The sequence below is a fragment of the Colius striatus genome, chromosome 7 (assembly GCF_028858725.1).
Source record: "Colius striatus isolate bColStr4 chromosome 7, bColStr4.1.hap1, whole genome shotgun sequence".
Classification (NCBI taxonomy): Eukaryota; Metazoa; Chordata; class Aves; order Coliiformes; family Coliidae; genus Colius; species Colius striatus.
In genome coordinates, this window is record NC_084765.1 from 15,336,820 (window position 1) to 15,355,958 (window position 19,139).

Consider the following 19,139-nt stretch of genomic DNA (forward strand, 5'->3'; position numbering starts at 1 on the left):
GAGGCCTGCAGGTACCACACAGTGCCACAGTGCTGCTGGCCCAGGAAGCACCTTGCAAGCAGCTGTAGTGAGACCCATTTGCACAGCTGTACTGCAGGAGGCATCTCCAAGGCCCATAAGGTTCTTTTCCAGCCTGCTGAGCTGAAAGACCTCGAGAAAGCATGTGAAAGGTTTCAAAACATATGTGAGATGCATGTATAGCTTTGGTTCTGTGAAGCCAAGACAACACACATCCTTTATTAACTTTTTTTATTCCTAAACCTTTTAAGAGGGAAGGAACTTTGGAACCCAGATGTGTTTAGCTGATTTTTCAAGGAGTTTCATTTTTCAAATTGTCCCTGATGACTGCCATCATTTTACAGTAAACACAACAGAGAAAAAAGGGTCCCAGGCCTACTCTGGGGAAACACTTCACTTTCATCTGGGATTTTTGCGATGAGCATAGCTGAGTGATGTGCAGATGTGTTCCTCTGACATCCCACTTTCCAGGGACATCTGTCATATGCCAAATACTGGGATCATCATTTGCTGAAGTGATGCAGGGAGTGGATATAAAACCCAACAATTGGTGCAAGGAGAGAGGCTGCTACAAAAGTGAACAGTAACACAAGCTAGCACTGACACTCTGTAAGGATCGACACTTTGGCACTTTAGGAACAGCCTTGTCAGAGACACCCTTTCCCTGGGGTTCCTGGAAGGAGCCAAAGGTAGCTGGGCAACTCACCCACCTGACCAGTTCAGGTACTGAAAGATAGGTGACAGGAAATATCCTCCTTATGCCAGCTGTCAGTATGAGTGATCTAGCTGGACTTGACTTTTCACATCAGAGTTGGGGATCTTCCCTGAAGGGAGTGTCGTTTCTCTGTGTGTTACACTCACTGAGAACTCTGTTAGCTTGGATGAAGGATTTCTGTTGCTGAGTTTTGTAAACCCTCCTATGTGGATTGTGATATATATGGGAACATTATGCAAAAATGGACTCTCTCCCTCTTTCATCCTTCCCCCTCTGCAGCCCAGGTGAGAGACAGAGTTATTTGCAGGCTGTCCTTGGAAGTCACTGACAAAGTACTAAATATTATGCACAAAGGGTCAAGGTGTAAAATAACATTTGAAAGGGCTCCCAAACAGCTCCCAAACAGCTCCCAAACAGGAGGTAACACAGGTGTTTTTGAGTCATGAACTCTGCAGAAATTATCCAAAAGTAGTAATTGTGGTGGATAGATTAGTGTATCATTTGATATAAGAAGACCTTAAAAGCCTATAGGGAGATTCTGCTGTAGGCTGATAATATGGTCTCGGATTTTCCTTCATAATTTAAGCACATGCTTGTTCTAAGCCATGATTTTTGGAAAATGACAACTGGTAATTGATTGCAGTGTTTTACCTTGCAGCTTTAAAAACCTCAAACCAAATGCTAAGAGGATACTACTGTAACTCCTTTTCAACTCTTTTTTTCTTTCTTTATATGCATCATATTGGGCTGCCAATCCTCTCTGAAGGAGCATCCATTTTCATCCTTCTCTGATCTAATTACCTTGCATACAAAAAAACCTGACTTGAGTCAACCACTCAGAAACTGTCAGGATTAAGGTGTCGTGGTTTAAGCTCGGAGGGCAATAAAGCCCCACACAGCAACTTGCTCACTTTCCCCAGAGTGGGATGGGGGAGAGAATCAGAAGTGTGAGAACTCAGGGGTTAAGATAAAAGCAGTTTAATGGGAAGCAAAAGCCGTGCACACAAACCAGGCAAAACAAGGAATTCATTCCTGTTGCAAATCTGCTGGGGAAGAAAAACTTACCTATGCAAAAGTTAAATAAGCAGAGACATACTTAGGAATTTGACTTAAAAATTCGATAAAATTACTTGAATTTTATACCTTCTATAACATTCCCAACTTCCCATCGTCAGGCAGCTGCTCAGCCATCCCCGGGCTGCATCCTGCCTTACGAAGGCAAACACCATCACTCCAAAAGTCCCCTCCCTCCTCCTTCTCCCTCCCCCAGCTTTATATGCTATGCATGATGTCATATGCTCTGCGATATCCCCTGGGTCAGTTGGGGTCAGCTATTGGGGCTATGTCCCCTCCCAGATCCTTGTGCCCCCCCGGCCCACTTACTGATGGGGTGGGGTGAGAGGCAGATAAGACCTTGACTCTGTGTGAGCCCTGCTAAGCAGTAAAGAAAACCCCGCTGTGTTACCAACACTGTTTGCTGCATAAATTCAAAACACAACCTCATACTGGTTAATGTGGAGATAATTAACTATCACAGCCAAAAGCGGTGCATAAAGCAACCATAAAGCCTTCTTGCAGACTACTGTGACTATAGATGAGAACCTTTAATTATATGACCACGTATTTTTCCATTCTGCCATTCCTGAGGGAGTGAGTAGACTTGTCAGGTAAGCAATTAAGTAATCCAAATGCTAGCATTTCTGTATCACTTTCACAATAAAGAAGAATATTACTCAATAGCAAGATCACTCACAAGTAAAAACATTTCATGTAGGCCTGTAACAAGGAAGCAGGTTATTTTGTATGCAGTCGCTGAAATTGAGAGCATATAATTTTATGGTGTTATGCTCCAATTAACACACCATTGACTTGTAGAGGATGTAACCTTTTCATTTGCAGAGGAAGTCCCGTGCTTTAAGTCTGCTTTTGTGGCACCTATTTGTTTGGATGCACAGCACCACCTGATGGCTGCAGGCCCATCTCTGATCTTGGGGACCCCGTGCATCCCTTGAATTAAATTTCTGTTAGAAATTAAAACAAGGGCATACAGTGATACCGTTTCTGTGTTCTGCAGAGCACAAACAATGCTGACTGCTAATGCACAGTCAGCTGCTATACAGTTTTGTGACTACCTTGGTATGTTAAAATGAATATTTTAGATTTTTTTAGTAGTATTGGTAGTAGTTTAGGCTCCTTGAATAAGGTTACAAAAAAAAAAGATTCAAGTTAGTTATAATCCTTTCTAGGGAGTTACCAAAAGAGATTAAAAAAAACTAGATATGTTACGTGTAAGTTTCCTCTGGTGGGCCCCAAAGGCCATGCATGCTTCTGTTAGCAGTGGTGAACATGTGAGGCAGTGGCAGTGTGGGTAAGAGAAGCCCATGGGCTCATGGCCAGCGGGACCTCCACTGGTGGCAGCCCCAGGGAGGGGTGGGTTGCGGGGGCACAGTCAGAGAGAGCTGAGGGGGACTTTTGAGGGACCCTTGCAACTCCTGTTTGCAAGCAGAAATGTAACCAATTTGATTGCAATAAGTGTTGTGAGCTGCTGTCTATATGTGCATGCTGCAGGGTGCTGAGGAGCTGACCTCCATTACTGCTCCAGAGTGCTTCTGCTGCTTCAAATCAAGCTACCTATCAAAGCACCTGATTTTACAAGTCCATTGAATATAAAAATATCTTGACATATGCAGCATTTCCAAATGTCAAATCACACAGTCCTCATTCTGCATAACTGGAAAAGAGAAGTAAAGATAGAGAGAGAGGAAAGTCAGAGGAGGTGAGCCTGAGCCGGGAGCATGCTCCTTTGTATGAAACAGCCTGAAAGGTTTTCATCTTGATGGGTTTGAGGAAGAGGGAATATGTAGAGGGAAATGGATTCTTGCTCAGCACAGCCATTAACTCTAATGGGTTATCCATGCAAATCCTCCACTTGGTGAGAAGCGAATAAATCTCTGCATGTAAAGCCTTAATGTAAGAGTATTTGTTAAATACAAAATAGCGTGGAATCAATTCCAACAGCCTTCAACCTTCCTAATCTTTTATTAACCATTATGTGTGATTTTATTACTGAATCGTAAGCTGATACTGAGGAATTAATGGGATGATATTAGAATGACTGGGCTGTGTGATGTTTGTGACTTAGTGTTCAAATGCAATTCTTCGAAGTTTTCAGAGTTTTTTTCTTTATTTTACTGGTAGCAGCTTTGTATCAAAGCAAGCACTGAAGGCTATTCAAATTTATAAATGTTTCTTTATATACATATGATCTGGATTTTTTTTCAAACTCTTGTTCTTCTTATAGAGCCAAATTTTAGTCACATTGTAAGTTGATGGGAATTCTGTGCAAGAGAACAGCAGGATCCCAGTGAGATTTCTGCATATGCTCAGTGTTGAGTGTGTGATAGAACTGAATGGAATGGAAACTGTTTCCAAATGGGACCTAGGAATGAATGTGGTCCAGGGAAAACCTGTTTGTAGCACTTGCTGTTGCTAGGGTAAAATCCTTTTGCTTTCTCCACTGCCTCTCAAACATGCTTCTAATTATTGCAAAATATATTCTGAGCATAATGAAGAGCTCTGTTTTACATGCTTGAAATTAGAAGATAACTCCCTAGATACTTCAATTCTTGAATATTCAGCCAATTTGCAGGTGTCCTGGCCTCATTAATGACTGCACTACAGCAGGAAGGTTTTCTCTGGTGCTCCAAGAGTAAAGTGACTCCCACATTGTGGTGGATAGGCTTTAACACTAACACACAGCTTTTTAGTCTTGTATGGATTGTTGCAAAAGGAGCCAGGAGTCAATTTGGATTCCTGTGCTTTTCATTTGCTGCCTATCTGTGGGACCTATGCAGGCCTTAAGAAAATCCAGGAAGGCTGTGCATAGGAACTGCAGTTTTTCTCATCTCTCTGCCATGCTTATAGTTTCTGGTATTTGCAGAGTAGACCCTTCAGGTAGAGATTTTTTTTGTCACAAGATAAGAAAAACTAATGTTCTGTTAGTTTTCCATTAGATTATTTGATGGAATGGGCAGGGAAAAGGAATGGAGAAAATGGGAAAAAAATAAGAGAAAGGAAAAATAAACAGACGGACAAGCAATTCTCTCTAATCTTAATCGCTCTGTCAAGTATTGGTTATCCTGGTTCTTCTTTGGAGGGATTGTTAGTGCAGCACTACGCCCTGTGTGGGACCCTTGAGCTGTCTGATAGTTCCATGATACCCTACTGAGCAGGAGCCTTGGTATCTCGCCGCCAGTTGTGTCGTGTGTGATGAGGATGCCAAATGCTGACCATGGTTTGGGGTGTATTACTTGCAGATTTGAGCTGCTAGGTGCTTTGAAAGCACCACAACTGTGCACATTTCCTGCATCTTCTACAAAATCAGAAAGGGGCAAAAAGGGATGTGGACAGGTTGTGGGAGATCAGAGGAAGAGACACAGTTAGGGAAGGAGGAGTTGGAGTGAGCTTCCCACTGTATTACCCACACAGATATATCACTCACATAGCCACTAAAATACACCATTTCTGGCAAGATAACCTAGGGATTATATATACAAAAAGTAGGTTATTGTATGCAGTGACTTCCTGAATTATAATGAGCTTTACTCCCAGTCAAGAAGTTTTTGAGAAGCAATACATGAATTGTCTGGTTTAGCGTCCTGTGCTTAAACAATGCCTTTTGTTTTCGCAGGCCGATGCTGGCTGGACGCTTTGGAACTTGCCCTGCGCTGCTCCAGCCTATTCCGGCTCAGTGCCTCTAAGCAGGGGAAGGATGGAGAAATGAACGGCTCCAGTGATTCTACACATGTGGGGCTCAACCACCTCTTGCACCCAAGCACTATCTCAGACCAGGAGTTCTTCCAGTAAGATGGGGCTCTCACTTCTTAATGTACAGAGGGGTGTTGGTGTGGCTCACGCTTGATCATTCTTTTAGCTTTAGCATAATCTAGCCAGTGTGCTAAAGAAACCAGTATAAAACCAACCTGTGTGTGCTTCTGCTGCATCAGTCACTGATATTTGAGATTTATTGTCACCTAATGCTTGAGCACACAGGCTAGGGGGGAACTTCAGCTGTATTCATCTGTACGTAAAGTTTTTTCTGTCCCTTTGTGGGGCCAAAATGCTGTCTGGAGATGCTGGCGTGAAAAATTGAGTAAAGATTGCATAATCTAGCTACTAGAGTAGACCTGTAGTTACGGAGACACAATCCCTAACAAAGTCTATCTGTCAGCTAGCACATAGAGCTCAGAGTCTGATCTATTTCTTAATAATGTGTTCTCCTTTCTAATAAATACTGTGTCAGCAGAGTGCACAGACTGCATCCTTAGTTTTATAATTACTTTCCCTGCAGGCGTTTTATGTGGTTTCCAATTTCTTCCTTGATGCATCAGATAAATTTTTACATAGGGCAAAAAGTCCCCACAGCCTTCTTTCTACTGCTATCCCTGGTATTACTGTGGCATTTGGGAACAACTCACATCAAAGCTCTCTAAGCGTTAAAGAAAGCCAGGCCTTATCTGTTGCTTATAGCTAAATAGACAAATTCAGAAATCCCTCTGGTATAGACACTTGGCCCTTGGAATGGGACCAGGAGATGTGGTGTCTAAGTGCTAAGGTGTCTCCTGCCCCATGGGACCAAAAGGATGGCAGCTATTTGGTCTACCCTTTGCTCTGAAAGGCTCTGGTGTTCCCAGCATATGATCTCTAGTCCTGCTTTTGGGGTTTTTGACTAAAGTTGGAAGAAGGACTTTACTGAAGAGCAATGTGAGAAGGAAGGAACATCTGAAGTGTTACCGGGGCTTGTGCCCTAGTCCTTGTGCAAATGATTATATTGTTCTTGGGCTTCTTCAATAATACTTTACTTTTGAATTTCTTTCTGCCTAAGAGAGAGTCTCTTAGCACTGTTCATGCTGTGATAATGAATCCAGGAATGCAGCGAACTTGTTTTTCAGCTAATGGATGTACGTACAGAAGTCCAATGTTAAAATGGAGTCTAAGGCACTGGAAACATTCAGGCAGACCCATGGCTTCTGTAAGGAACTGCAGAAGATAGAGTTAAAACTGTACTGAAGTATTTCCTCAAAATATGATGCGTAAATGGTGCTTAAATGAGGCCTTTCTTTCACCTCTTAGTTATTTAACATTAAAAGCCCTCTCAAATGATGGGGCTCAGCAGTAGCACGTGTGGCATGTGTGGGAGGAGAGGGTACTTACAATTAGAACCAGATTTTTTCTGACTGGCTCAGAGGTTTAGCTGAGCACGGTTCAAGCTCTGTGTTCAGCATCTAGTCATCTGGCCAATACACTCTCCTTTCTGAGTCCTGCCACTGGGTTTAATATGTACCTAGACTTTCTCCAGGGCTTAAAGGCCTGGGCAGTTTCATGGTTGCAGGACAGGGGAACAACTTACTGTCATCCCTGGAGGAGTAAAGAACATGTAAACAAGGAAGAATGAAAAAACAAAACTCTGCAACTGCTGAGCAAAGGGGTTTTGGTTTGCCACCAACAGTGGCTTCCTCACAGGGACTCAATAATTCTAATTAAATGCCTTCCCTACGGGGAATCCTACCAATTAAATTGGCATGCTGTTGTTAGGGGGACAGTTAATTACATTTAACTCTATCTTCAAATTAGCCAAACGACTCTGTCAAGAAAAGAAAAAGAAAAGGGAGATGATGGATATTATAGGGAGAGCAAAACCCAAGTGAGCTGGCAAAGGCAAATCTTCTGTTGAGCCAAAGTTGTGTTTGTCTGCTGGCTGCTTTGCTCCTTTCCTGCTGGGAAAGAAGTCAAGATTGTACAGTGATTTTAAAATCCATGTCTGTAGTAGTGCATAAAAATGAGAGGGAGAGAAGTCTGCAAGAGAATCAAAGGCTAAAGTACCGTATAAATCCATTATTTTAGACAAGAGGCCTTTTGGGCACCAGACACTCTTCTTTTTAATATCAAGTTGTATTTCTTATGACTTCCAGATATTATCTCCAGCAACCCCAGGAATCTGGCTGGTTTTCATGTTTGACAAGAGCCAAAGGCTTTTATTGCTTTGTGTAGAGGAGTGGTATCAACCTTGGAGAAGTCCCGGTCACTGACTGAAGTTTCTAGGAATGCCCCCAGAGAATAAGGCACTGGTGAAAGACAGCTTCAGTAACAGTCACAGTAAATTAGTTGTGAAAAATGCCAAGCTATTCATGTTAGTGGTGGAAATCCAGTATTTACTTCTGGCATATTCATTCCCTCCCAGCTTTTAAAGCCTGGTCCAAATCCCATTGGAAGCCCCTGGGAAGCCTTTACACGGATTTTAGTTGAAGCTCATGGTGTTGCTTTTGGTTTTAGCATATCGTACCTGTTCAGTGGTGATTCTATTTGAAGGAATAGAAGAACCTGGCTCCACTTCAACATCTCAAATGTATTCCTCAGAATGAGGAGCATCTGTTTTCCCTTTAGTTCCACAGAGTGGCTCCTTGGCTCTGGATGTGTTAAATCTTGCCTTGTTTGTGGCTGGTGGGTAGACAGTGCAGTTTAGTGCAATTTCCATGTGAATTTAATTCCCTGACAGTCTGAAATCCTTACAGTGGGGTACGGAGGCAGCAGAGGAAAATAAGAAAACATGCATTTACTCATCTGAAACCTCAAATATTTCCCAAATGTGAGGCAGGTGACAGTGAAAAACACTTGATTTTTTTAGAAATGTGAAATAGAAACAAGTGCTACCTCTTAGCCGTGAGCCATTAACCTTTGTAATGAACTATTCTTTCAAACATTTTTACCCCGTGGAGAAAACTTTGATGAGATAAAGGAGCAGACATTTAGCTGATCATTGAAAATTAGAAATAAATTAGGTATTTAAAGGATCAACAACTAGTAACTTATCACTTCCTCAACCTACCATCCAAGAAGGATCTATGCTTGAAGAATCATGGGATAGTCCCTCTAGACAGATCTCTCCTCACCTTTTCTTCAGCTTTATTATCTTAAACTCATACATATACTATACTCTATGCCTCCAGTGTATCAGTCATTATACTTGCTGGTTCCTAGCTAAAAAAAACCAAACAGACTGTCATTAAAATGATGAAGATATGTAGTGTCTTATAGCAAATTAATGTTGGAGTATACTAGTTATTGACTGTCTCCTAGTTTTATTTTACAGTTTCTATACATGCACACATAGACATATATGCATGCATACATATAGGTAGAAATGGATTTAAAAGAAAGATTTTCTGAAGGCACAGGAAGCTGTTGACAACAATTTCAAAAGAACTCTAGAAACTGAGCTGTAACTGTCACAAAGTGGCTTTCTTGGCGTGTTAAAAATCATGAGCTTCTCTCAGAACATAGTTGGAAGTTGAGATGTTCTGAAAAACTGATGCTAGTGCTGTGTTCATACATTTCTCTTTTTTTAATCTGGCTTTAATTATGTTTTTAAAAAAGGGAGAAGGTGGGATGGGCACTTTCAGCATTAATCTGTAATCAAAATTGGAACATGCTCAGAATGTCCTGAGAAAATGCCCATCACTTCAAGCTTGGCTTCAAGCTTGGCAGAACATTGCCAGCTGCCGAGAAGTCTTGCTTTGAGAGGGAGATAGACTTTAGAAACTAATAAAACTCTTCAAGGTCCACAGCCTGTTTAAATCCATTGAAACTCCTTGTATAACTGGAAGTCTTTTCTTATTGCTCTGTCCAAGAGCAGTTTTCTGTGAGGACTTGGTGTCGTGATTTAAGTGCAGCCCCACTCAGCCCCTCACTCACTTTCACCTGGTGGATGGGGAGAGAATTGGAAGGGTAAAAGTGTGAAAACTCGGGTTGAGATAAAGACAGTTTAATATGGAAAGCAAAGCCATGCACACAAGGCAAGCAAAACAAGTAATTCATTCCCAGCTTCCCATCGTCAGGCAGCTGCTCAGCCATCCCCAGGAAAGCTGTTCTGCATCCTGCGTACCAGTGCCTTGGGAAGACAAGCACCATCACTCCAAAGGTCCCCTCCCTCCTCCTTCTCCTTCCCCCAGCTTTATATGCTGTTCATGATGTCATATACTCTGGGATATTCTCTGGGTCAGTTGGGGTCAGCTGTTGTGGCTGTGTGCCCTCCCAGGTGCTTGTGCCCTCCCAGCCCACTCTCTGGTGGGGTGGGGTGAGAGACAGAAAAGGCCTGCTCAGCAGTAATGAAAACACCCCTGTGCTGTTTGCTGCATAAATTCGAAACACAGCCTCATACTGGTTAATGTGGAGATAACTAACTCTATCACAGCCAAAAGCAGCATTCTTAGGCAAGAAATTTTTAGAGGAAGGTCAAGTTAAGAATGTCAGCACCTGAGATCTAGGCTAGGCCATGAAGGAGGTGATGTGTCTTCAAAGACATGTATGAATAGGAAAAACTGCAGCTCCTGCTAAATATCACTTGTAGAACCAGACATATTTTTCAACAGCTGACCTCTGGCCCACCTAATCATGTTTGCCATCTGTCATATGAATTTCATCTGCTTTTACAAATAGAGATGCTATAGGCTACTTGAAATAGATATTTTGGCTTTCTCCTCATTCCCTAAACCCTAGATCACTGAGCATGAAGCTTGTTACATCATCTGCCCTTTCCCTTGGACGTTATTATAATCTTATTCTTATAAGAATAAGATGTTATATTCTTCTTACATGTAATTGTCTAGCCTGTGCTTCCACACAGCATTATCTGGAGAAAGCACATTCCCCAGGTTAGTTTGGGGGGTGTGGATGTGTGAAAATACTTACTTCTGTTGACTTTTAAATTTGCCTTTTCTAGTGTACTTAGTACTTAGGACCAGTATCTGTTGAAATAAGGTAACAGCAGTACTGAAAAGAAAATGCATCCCATAATGTCAGGGTTTTCCCATATGCTACAATCCACTGATCTGTAAAGGGAAAAATCTCTCCTGATTGACACTCCAGTTCTCTATAATCAGCCGCGTGCAGTTGTTAGTGTGTGCTCTGTATGCAGCCAGTATGTGGGCTTCCTCGGAGCCAGCGGCATGTCTGCATAAGTGCAGGTAAGCAGAGCTATCTGGCACATTTTGTAAAGAGCAGTTTGGAGGGGAGAGTTTTGATAAAAAATATTTCACTGTTTATTTGATAAAAACCTTACTATTCAGGAAATCAATGTCTTGTCCTCTCCTGGGCTGCACACCTTATTTTGAGTGCTGGCAGGTATTTTTACCTTATCTAAAAGGCCTGAAGTAATCTGGCTTTGTAAATCAAATCGAAGCAAGTAATGAACTGTCTGTTGCAGTTTGAATGAATCATCCTTGGAGAACCACCACCATTTGGAAAATGATGCTTTTTCGGATAAGTCTGAGAGAGACAACGTGGAAGAATCGGAGAACGAAACGCACGAGAACAGCCGGAAGACAAATGAAAGCGAGAGCGATCAGTCAGAAGTCCATGGAGAGGGCTCTCCAGGAAGTAAAGGGACCACTTATATTGAACAGATCTATGAGGAATTTGGGGAGGTAAAAGAAAAACAAAATTAACCTCTGCCTGTTTCTGTTAAAATGTCTCTCTAGTTTTTTTCATTCAACCTTTTAGATACATGGCAGTCGAGCTCTAGTATTCCAATGTTTTACAGATAAAGCAATGCACAGCTTTCTGCTAAATTATGTTGAATTATCATGTGTTCTAATAATTATACATTATGAAGATCATCTCTGCTACTATGCTTTGGATTGTTTCCAGCATCAGTGACTGCTTTAACCAGTTACTGTGTTAGAGCCACATAACATTGGCACAGTGCTTTGGGGAGCCAGTGGGAGAGGAATTATTATTCTGAGCATGTCCTAGCCAATTAGGATGCTCAGTCCTTGCATGTTACAGAATATGATACTTTCTCTTTTTCATTATGCATGGAACATCCTTTTTGTGTGTCCTAATGAAGCATTTTAGCCTGTGATTGATCCCTAAATGACAGTTTCTTGTAGGAAAGCCATTTCTCATGTCTTTTAACAGCAGGAGGACGCATTTCTGTTCCACATAAGAGCCTTTGTTAGCTGGGTGTCACTGTGACACCTCTGAGCAAGGCGACATTAGAGAGCTCGGGGAGCCAAGTGTGTTGGGTGAGAATCAGTCTGGTTGGGCAGCAGAGGAGCTCTGCTCCAGAGCCAGGAGGGCTCTGAGCATCCCCTTGCCTCTTGCTTTGAACAAGGAAGCTGAAGTCTTGTTGCTGCTTCAAAGAAAACCAGTTTGCGAGAGCTATTCTTTTCTTAGAATACAGAATCGTTTCAGTTGGAAAAGATCTTTAAGATAATTAAGGCCAACTGTTAACTCAGCCCTGCCATGGCCACCAACGGTGTCCCTCAGTGCCACAGTTACACGGCTTTTGAATACCTCCAGGGACGGTGACATCACCATTTCCCTGGGCAGCCTGTTCTGGTGTCTAACAACCCTTTCTTCCTAATCTCCAATCTAAACTTTCCCTACTGCAACTTGAGGCCATTTCCTCTTGTCCTGTCACCTGCAGCACTGATGTAGGTGTGAAACATCTCTGCAGTTTTACATTAAAATTAAAAAATGCAATGCAAACCAAATGGAAAGGACTAGATTTCTGCTGCAGAGTGACACATTGTGTAGCATAAAATAAGGCTATCCATAGTGTGACTGCTCAGGGAGAGGTAACATCCAGTGGATTTTCGAAAAGGATTGCCATGCAGCCTTGACCACTAGGTGTTTTTTTAGATTTCTGTTATTGTTCAAGAGATGGAACTGTTGTCACCTTGGTCACATAAGGAAAGGTGGGTTATATGCAGTGACATGGTTTGCTATCAGCAATGAGTGGACATACATGAAAGTAAACACATGCCAAGAAAGAACATCAACTGTTGCCTAAAACTGGAAGTGCTGCCTCTCTCTGCATACAGGTCAGATTTATCAGGACAAAGGCCACAGATACTGTTAAATTTTCAGCTTGTCTCTTAAAGCTCCTGCAGAAGGTCTGCACATCTGTAGGAACATCTGTATGCATTTGAAAGGCATGTGCTTGTGTATTTGACATTCCAGCTTTGCCTTGTTTGCAGTAGGAATGTGAAGGCAGAGAATGGCATTAGGAAGATCTTGAGATTGTTAAAGTTGGCCTAGAATATAAAGAAGACATTGCCTTGGTAGGTAGATTGATAACCAAAGCCACTTTTTCTTCCAAGCTTTTAGTTTTAACAAGTTATGAAAAGGGTTGTTGAGGGTGGTTTACTTTAGGCAAAACAGAAATGACTTGAAGTTGTTCTCATCCTCCTGCACCTTTTTCTCTTTCATCCATCTCTTCTGCAGTGATTCATTCTGAGTAACACTTTGTGCAGCAGTTACAACGTTGCATTAATTTACATTGCCCATACACATACACTTGAGAACCTGGATAAATAAGGAAAGTTCTGACAGACCCATAAGTATTGTAACCCCCAGGTGACGCTGTGGTGTTACATTCTTTAATGGTTTTCATTTCTTCTTGGAGGCTGAGGCAGTGCATTGCATCAGACTGTCACGAGAAACAATGAGGTGAAAAGAGCTTTGTTGTTCCCCAGTTTGAAATTCCCCTTAGCCTACAAGCTGGTCGTCCTGTGTTTCTACATGGCTAGTAAAAGGGCTGATTGGGAGCCAAAAAGGTGGTGCTGAGAATGTACAGGTGGTGAAGATAAGTTTTTAGTGATTTATACCATCAGCAAATCCTTTTGGGACGTGTTATGTGTCCTCTCACAGACACAATTTAAGAAAGTAAATTCTAAAAGTGGATCTTTGCCCTTGTTCTCAGAAGAAATCTTTTCCCTAAAGCCAATAGGAAGCCTAAGTACTCTTTTTTCATTATTAGGTTATGATTCTTTCTCCAGTGATTTGAAATGCCCATTCCCTCGTGTTAAACCTCTCGTAGCCCCACTGAGTGCGAAAGAACTGTACGGTTACAGCTGAAACCACAACAAAGCTTTTTGCTGTTACTTGCACTTGTGCTCCAAAGGGCATGGAGCAGTGTTTGGAGGTGCTGCAGCCCTCAAATTTTACCTGATAGTGGAGCCTTTTACTCTACTGACACTGCCAGTTTGTCTTATTTGGGTCTTGGAGGACCGCTTCTGTTCTTTGTTGATTACTCATTTATCTCCTAAAGTTTTCCACACACGGAATAGTAAATCTTACAATCTCTCATTTGCTGAGAATGGGATTGGAAAGAGCTTCTGATACGCATCCCACCAGGCTCTGGTGATGCTGTACCAGCCTTGGGCATGTCCACACCTCCTGAGGGACTGCAGTGCAGAGTCTGCTTGGTTAATGTTGGCCCAGATTGGCCTGTCACAGTCATGAGGTGTGTGGGGGCAGTGGCTCGGGAAAGGGGCACAGCATAGGTGTGTTCTCTGCCTTGTGCCAGCTCTCACAGCCACCCAGGGCTTTCTGTACCACTCACTTTGGTGATTCACTTCTCTTGAGACAGAGCTGATGTCTCTTTGCAGTGATGTAGCTGAGTGTTCACGCTTGTGCCAGAGCCAGGGATGCTTGGGTGAGCTTGGACCCTCCAGGTCAATGTACCTGCAAGGAATGATTTTCCTGCTTCTGTCCTGATCTTCCCTTTTCGTATCATAGACAGGTGAATCATCTCAAACAGAAACTGTCTCTGAGGAGAACAAGAGCCTGATGTGGATCCTGCTGAAACAGCTGCGGCCTGGCATGGACCTGTCACGGGTGGTGCTGCCCACCTTCATCCTCGAGCCACGCTCCTTCCTTAACAAGCTCTCTGATTACTACTACCACGCGGACCTGCTTTCCCAGTAAGCAGCATGTGGAGCACGTCCGACATGGGCACTTCTCTCAGAGCTGTGGAATCCTGTTCCACAGTTAGCTTGGTGCAGACTAGGGTGTGGTGAGGTGCCTGAAAGGCTCCCAAAGAAATACCCAGGATGGTGGATTCAGTGTAAATCAAGCTGAGCACCAGCTGCAGTGACCTTTTAAAGATGGCCTGCTGCCAGTGAGGGGCAAGGTAGCAAGGAAAACAGTTAAGCTCCAGACAAAACCACTTTTGCACATGCACATGTTTGCCAGCATTGGCTGGAACTGATGAGGGTTGAGTTCATGCCTTTGAGCATCTCACAACAGAGCTGTGCCACCTGCTGGCGTACTCGTGTGTGGGCGAAACAGAGAGCCTACAGGATTGTCAAGCACTGCTGCCCCCAAAAGCAAGATAATTATGTTGATTGATAAAGAAGTAAGAAACATCTTTTAACACCATTGATGAGAGAGACCTGCTGGGAGCAGCAGAATAGAAAATAGAAAATGTTCAATTTGCAGATAGGACCAGCCTTCTCAATGAGATATGCCTGGTGTGTTTTATAAACCAGTATGTGCAATATTCAAGTAGCAGCACTAGTTACTCACGTTTGTTCCACTGCCTCTGAGTAATTTTAGAGTCATGGTATTTTCAAGCATTGTTTGTGGTATTTGTATAATCTGACGTTAAGGAAATGATTCTGCTCAGTGCTGAGATCTAAGATAACTTCAAGCAGTTTGGAGGTTTTGTTAAATAAACCTCTTTGTGGTACAGGTGATCCTTCTAAATGGATTTTGCAAGAATTTACCCAAGTTGATCTCAAGGTGCTGAAATGAAATCTCAAGGTACTGCAAGAGACCGTACAGCACAGCAGCTTTAAAGATGTTGTAAAGAGGAGAGAAACAAAGAGAAATAAAGAGAAAAAAAGAATTGTCTTTGATTTTGATGTAATAGGTATTATTGTTTTTATGACTTACACTGCGCTATTAGCTGTAACTCAATGCTAATGTGAGTGGCAACCCTACATCAACATACAATGTCCAATCAAACCTGATACACTCCAGAAATTTTATTATGTATTTTTGCAGGAGTGCAAGGCAAGGGATGCCACTTTTAAGGAGTTTTGTGTCTGTCATATGATGTACCTTACTAAAAATAATGGTTTCTACTGGCAGATACCTTTTCTCACTGGCAGCAGCACAGAAGTTACTCCCATTTAGTACTGAGGAAATACTATTTAAATTAATCTTATAGTACTGGTATTAAATATTTGATGTGTTGTGTGAACAGCATAAAGAGCATTTTTGGTTCTGTCCTGCAGGGCTGTTCTTGAAGATGATCCCTACAGTCGAATGAAGCAAGTTTTGAGGTGGTATCTATCTGGCTTCTATAAGAAGCCCAAGGTAAAAGAATACATAAAGTTGGAGTTGTAACGGGCATTGAAATCTTCTGCTGTTGTTGTATATTTATTGCCTTTCCTTTGACACTTTACCTCTTCTACTGTTCAGAATACTGACCATTACTTTTAAAGCTGAAGTTGCATTTGGTTTCACAGTAGCTATTGAGTGCTAAATAGTGTTGATCTATGTTGGAGCCTTTGCACTGGACAGCTAGCAGTTAGAACTAGTCATCAACAATTAATATGTCCTCAGATACGTGATTTTTCTCTTTGCTGAGAGCAGATCTCCTTTCTCTTTTCAGGCCTACTATTACCACAGTGACATGCTTCCACATCACTGTGCAACTGCTGCTTGTAGTAGCAGAAATAATAAAGTTTTATCACCTTGTAATTCTTTGATCAGGCAGTGCTGAAGCTTTAGTTGGTGAGAATAACAGATGAATCCATGGCTGAGATTAAAAATTTAGATTAGGAGGACATATGTAACGAGCCCTTCAGTTTGGATTCTTGTGATTGACTCCGTTTAAAACATCAGACAGAAAATTCTATGTTTTGTGGCCATCTCTGTAGGGTTGAGTGCACATCTTCATTTGTAGCAGGCTTTGATGACTTTGTTTTTCAGGGAATAAAAAAGCCATACAACCCTATTCTGGGAGAGACGTTTCGTTGTTGCTGGTTTCACCCTCAGACGAACAGTCACACGTTTTACATAGCAGAACAGGTAAGCTGCCTTATTTGGATGCTCAGGTATTGCAGACAGCAAACATAGGAGTGTGCTCCTTATCTCATCCCAGGAGAGGAACTTGGAGTATTGTGTAAACATCCAGAGAGAGACATGGGGTAAACCAGCTGCTGATCTTTTTTCTTTTTAGCTTTACAGAGGCTATGTGAGCTTTGGTGGACACCCAAGACTGTAAAAGTAGATCTCCCGTATAGAACGTTTACCTCTTCAAAAGGACATTTTCCAAGAGATTCTGCCTTATTGTTTTCTTATTGTTAATAAAACACGATTTGTGTTGCCTCTGTCAAAAGGGGCATAAAATACATAATCAAATCCTACCTTCCTTTACTTTTAAACATTCTATAATAATTTTAATAGGAGTAAGTTGAGGGCTTACCTCCGTGTCTTTGGGGATAAATGAGCTCACTAGTAAGCTGTCCTGACAAAACTCAGTTTGAGATTCAGTGTTACTAGCAGGATCTGAGGACCAGATGGACTTTGCTACAGGCACTCCCTGTTTCACATACATTTTTTTTTCTGTTTAATGAGAGGATTTTAATTTTGTTAAATTTTATTTCAGCCACCTCATCCATTTTATGGAGATTATTCAGATACTGACAAGTAGTTGTGCACTGTCATTTGTTGTGTTGAAAATCTGGCAGTGTACCTATCAGCCTAAAGTGATCTCAGACTCACAAGGGCAAGAAAATATGGGGTAGGGGAGAAAGTTTACATGTATAATGTTCTTATATATAATGGTCTCACATACAATACTCCCACCTGTAACACTGAGGTTGATGGTGTGGATGGGGCATAGAGGACTGCTCATTCCTGTGGCCTCCATCGTGCACTTTCCTGAGGGCACACAAAACACTCTGTGAGGCTGTGTGTGCAGCCACTGCTCAGCTTAGCCTGTAAAGGCTGCTATAAATTACCTGTGTCTACTTTTCTTCTAGGTCTCCCACCATCCACCAGTGTCAGCTTTTCATGTCAGCAATAGGAAGGATGGATTCTGCATTACTGGCAGCATCCTAGCTAGGTCCAAGTTCTATGGTAAGGCATTAAGCTGAGGCATCTATCTGATGATGTCACGGCATTGGTTTGGGTTTGTTTTTCAGTCATTCCTGAGGGTGTTAAGAACAAAGGAATGCTTAAGAATTCTACCACCAGGACATCCTGATTCCTTGTCTCAGCTCTCCTGGTTTTTCCCCATTTCCACCATTTCAGTGGGATATCACACTGATGTAAGAAAAAAAAAAAAAAGTCAGGAAAATGAGAGCTTTAAAAAAACTGGTTTCAAAAAGCAAAGGTTCAGGAGACTTTATGGGCAACTGGTTGTCAGGCCACTTTGCATATGCTCACGGATGAGTCATTTTATAGCTATCTGATCATCCAATTGAATTCTGCAAATATAAATGTCTCCATTTGTCTTACTGCCAGATTTCTGAGAGCTGAACCCTAGAGCTTCAGAATGTCCACATATCTCATCTTAATGGAGACAGCACAACTGCAGGCTCTGAAACAGCATTACTATTCAAAATAAGTTTTTTGTTTAGACAAACACAAAGTACTGGCCTTTGGTAAATGTATTTGCTGAAATGCTTGTAAATACTCATCACTGTTCTTCTGGCAGTTTTATTTGCTATTTGGGATCATATTCAACCAGAGAATTTGTGAGAACATAAGGACCTGAAAAACTTCTAAGCATTGAGTCTCCTTCTCTGCAGACATTCAAAATCCACCTGAATGAGTTCCTGTGTGACCTACTCTAGGTGGTCCTGCTCTGGGAGTGGGGTTGGACTAGATGATCTTTCGAAGTCTTTTCCAGCCCTTAAGAATCTGTGATTCTGTGACTGGAAGTGCTTTCTACATCCCACTAATGACTTCTTTAATCTTCTGCCCTTTCTGTAACAAGGGCAAAATGTCAGAGCAATTATGAGCTGTACAGCAGTTTATTAGAACTGCCTACCTCCAACAGTAAATGATTTGCAGGGTCCTGAACTATTAGTGTTTCGTATCTCTTCTTTCCATGGTGACCTACATTTAAGTGGAAATGTTCTTCTAAAGTAGGATGAGTGACCAAGTATAACATGCATTTTTTTTTAATATATATGTCTTTGTTCTTTTAAATTCTAGGTAACTCACTTTCTGCACTTTTGGATGGGAAAGCAAAGCTTTTGTTTCTAAACAGGGGAGAAGAGTATATAATTACTATGCCATACGCCCACTGTAAAGGTAAGTTAAGACTGTTCAAATAGGAAGCAAACAGAAAGAATAATGCAATGGCACCTTACTGACTAACTTCACACTGTCTCTCTTCTTCCCACTCAAATACTCTGGCACTCCAGAGAGCAGTTGCTGCACACCTGAGTCTTTGTGCTCAGCAGTGACTGGTAATCCTCACTGGAGTCTTGATGATTTATGTCTGTGCAGAGCTGAGGACAGAATTAGACCATCTAAGTTAGTTTTAACACTATTCAGAAACAAACAAACAAACAAAAAGCTGCATATATGCACTGCAGAT

General features: G+C 41.9%; 1 protein-coding gene across 7 annotated transcripts in view; it reads left to right on the forward strand.

The window, feature by feature from the left end:
• OSBPL5 (oxysterol binding protein like 5) overlaps positions 1 to 19,139 on the forward strand; it is a 136,001-nt gene that overhangs the window by 102,425 nt on the left and 14,437 nt on the right. For all 7 annotated transcript variants that reach the window (XM_061999490.1, XM_061999497.1, XM_061999493.1 and 4 more), the window contains exons 8-14: positions 5,424 to 5,595; positions 10,995 to 11,214; positions 14,315 to 14,499; positions 15,817 to 15,898; positions 16,517 to 16,615; positions 17,572 to 17,668; positions 18,752 to 18,850. In XM_061999490.1, coding sequence (XP_061855474.1) covers positions 5,424 to 5,595; positions 10,995 to 11,214; positions 14,315 to 14,499; positions 15,817 to 15,898; positions 16,517 to 16,615; positions 17,572 to 17,668; positions 18,752 to 18,850 — 954 coding nt within the window. The remainder of the gene's footprint in view (positions 1 to 5,423; positions 5,596 to 10,994; positions 11,215 to 14,314; positions 14,500 to 15,816; positions 15,899 to 16,516; positions 16,616 to 17,571; positions 17,669 to 18,751; positions 18,851 to 19,139) is intronic.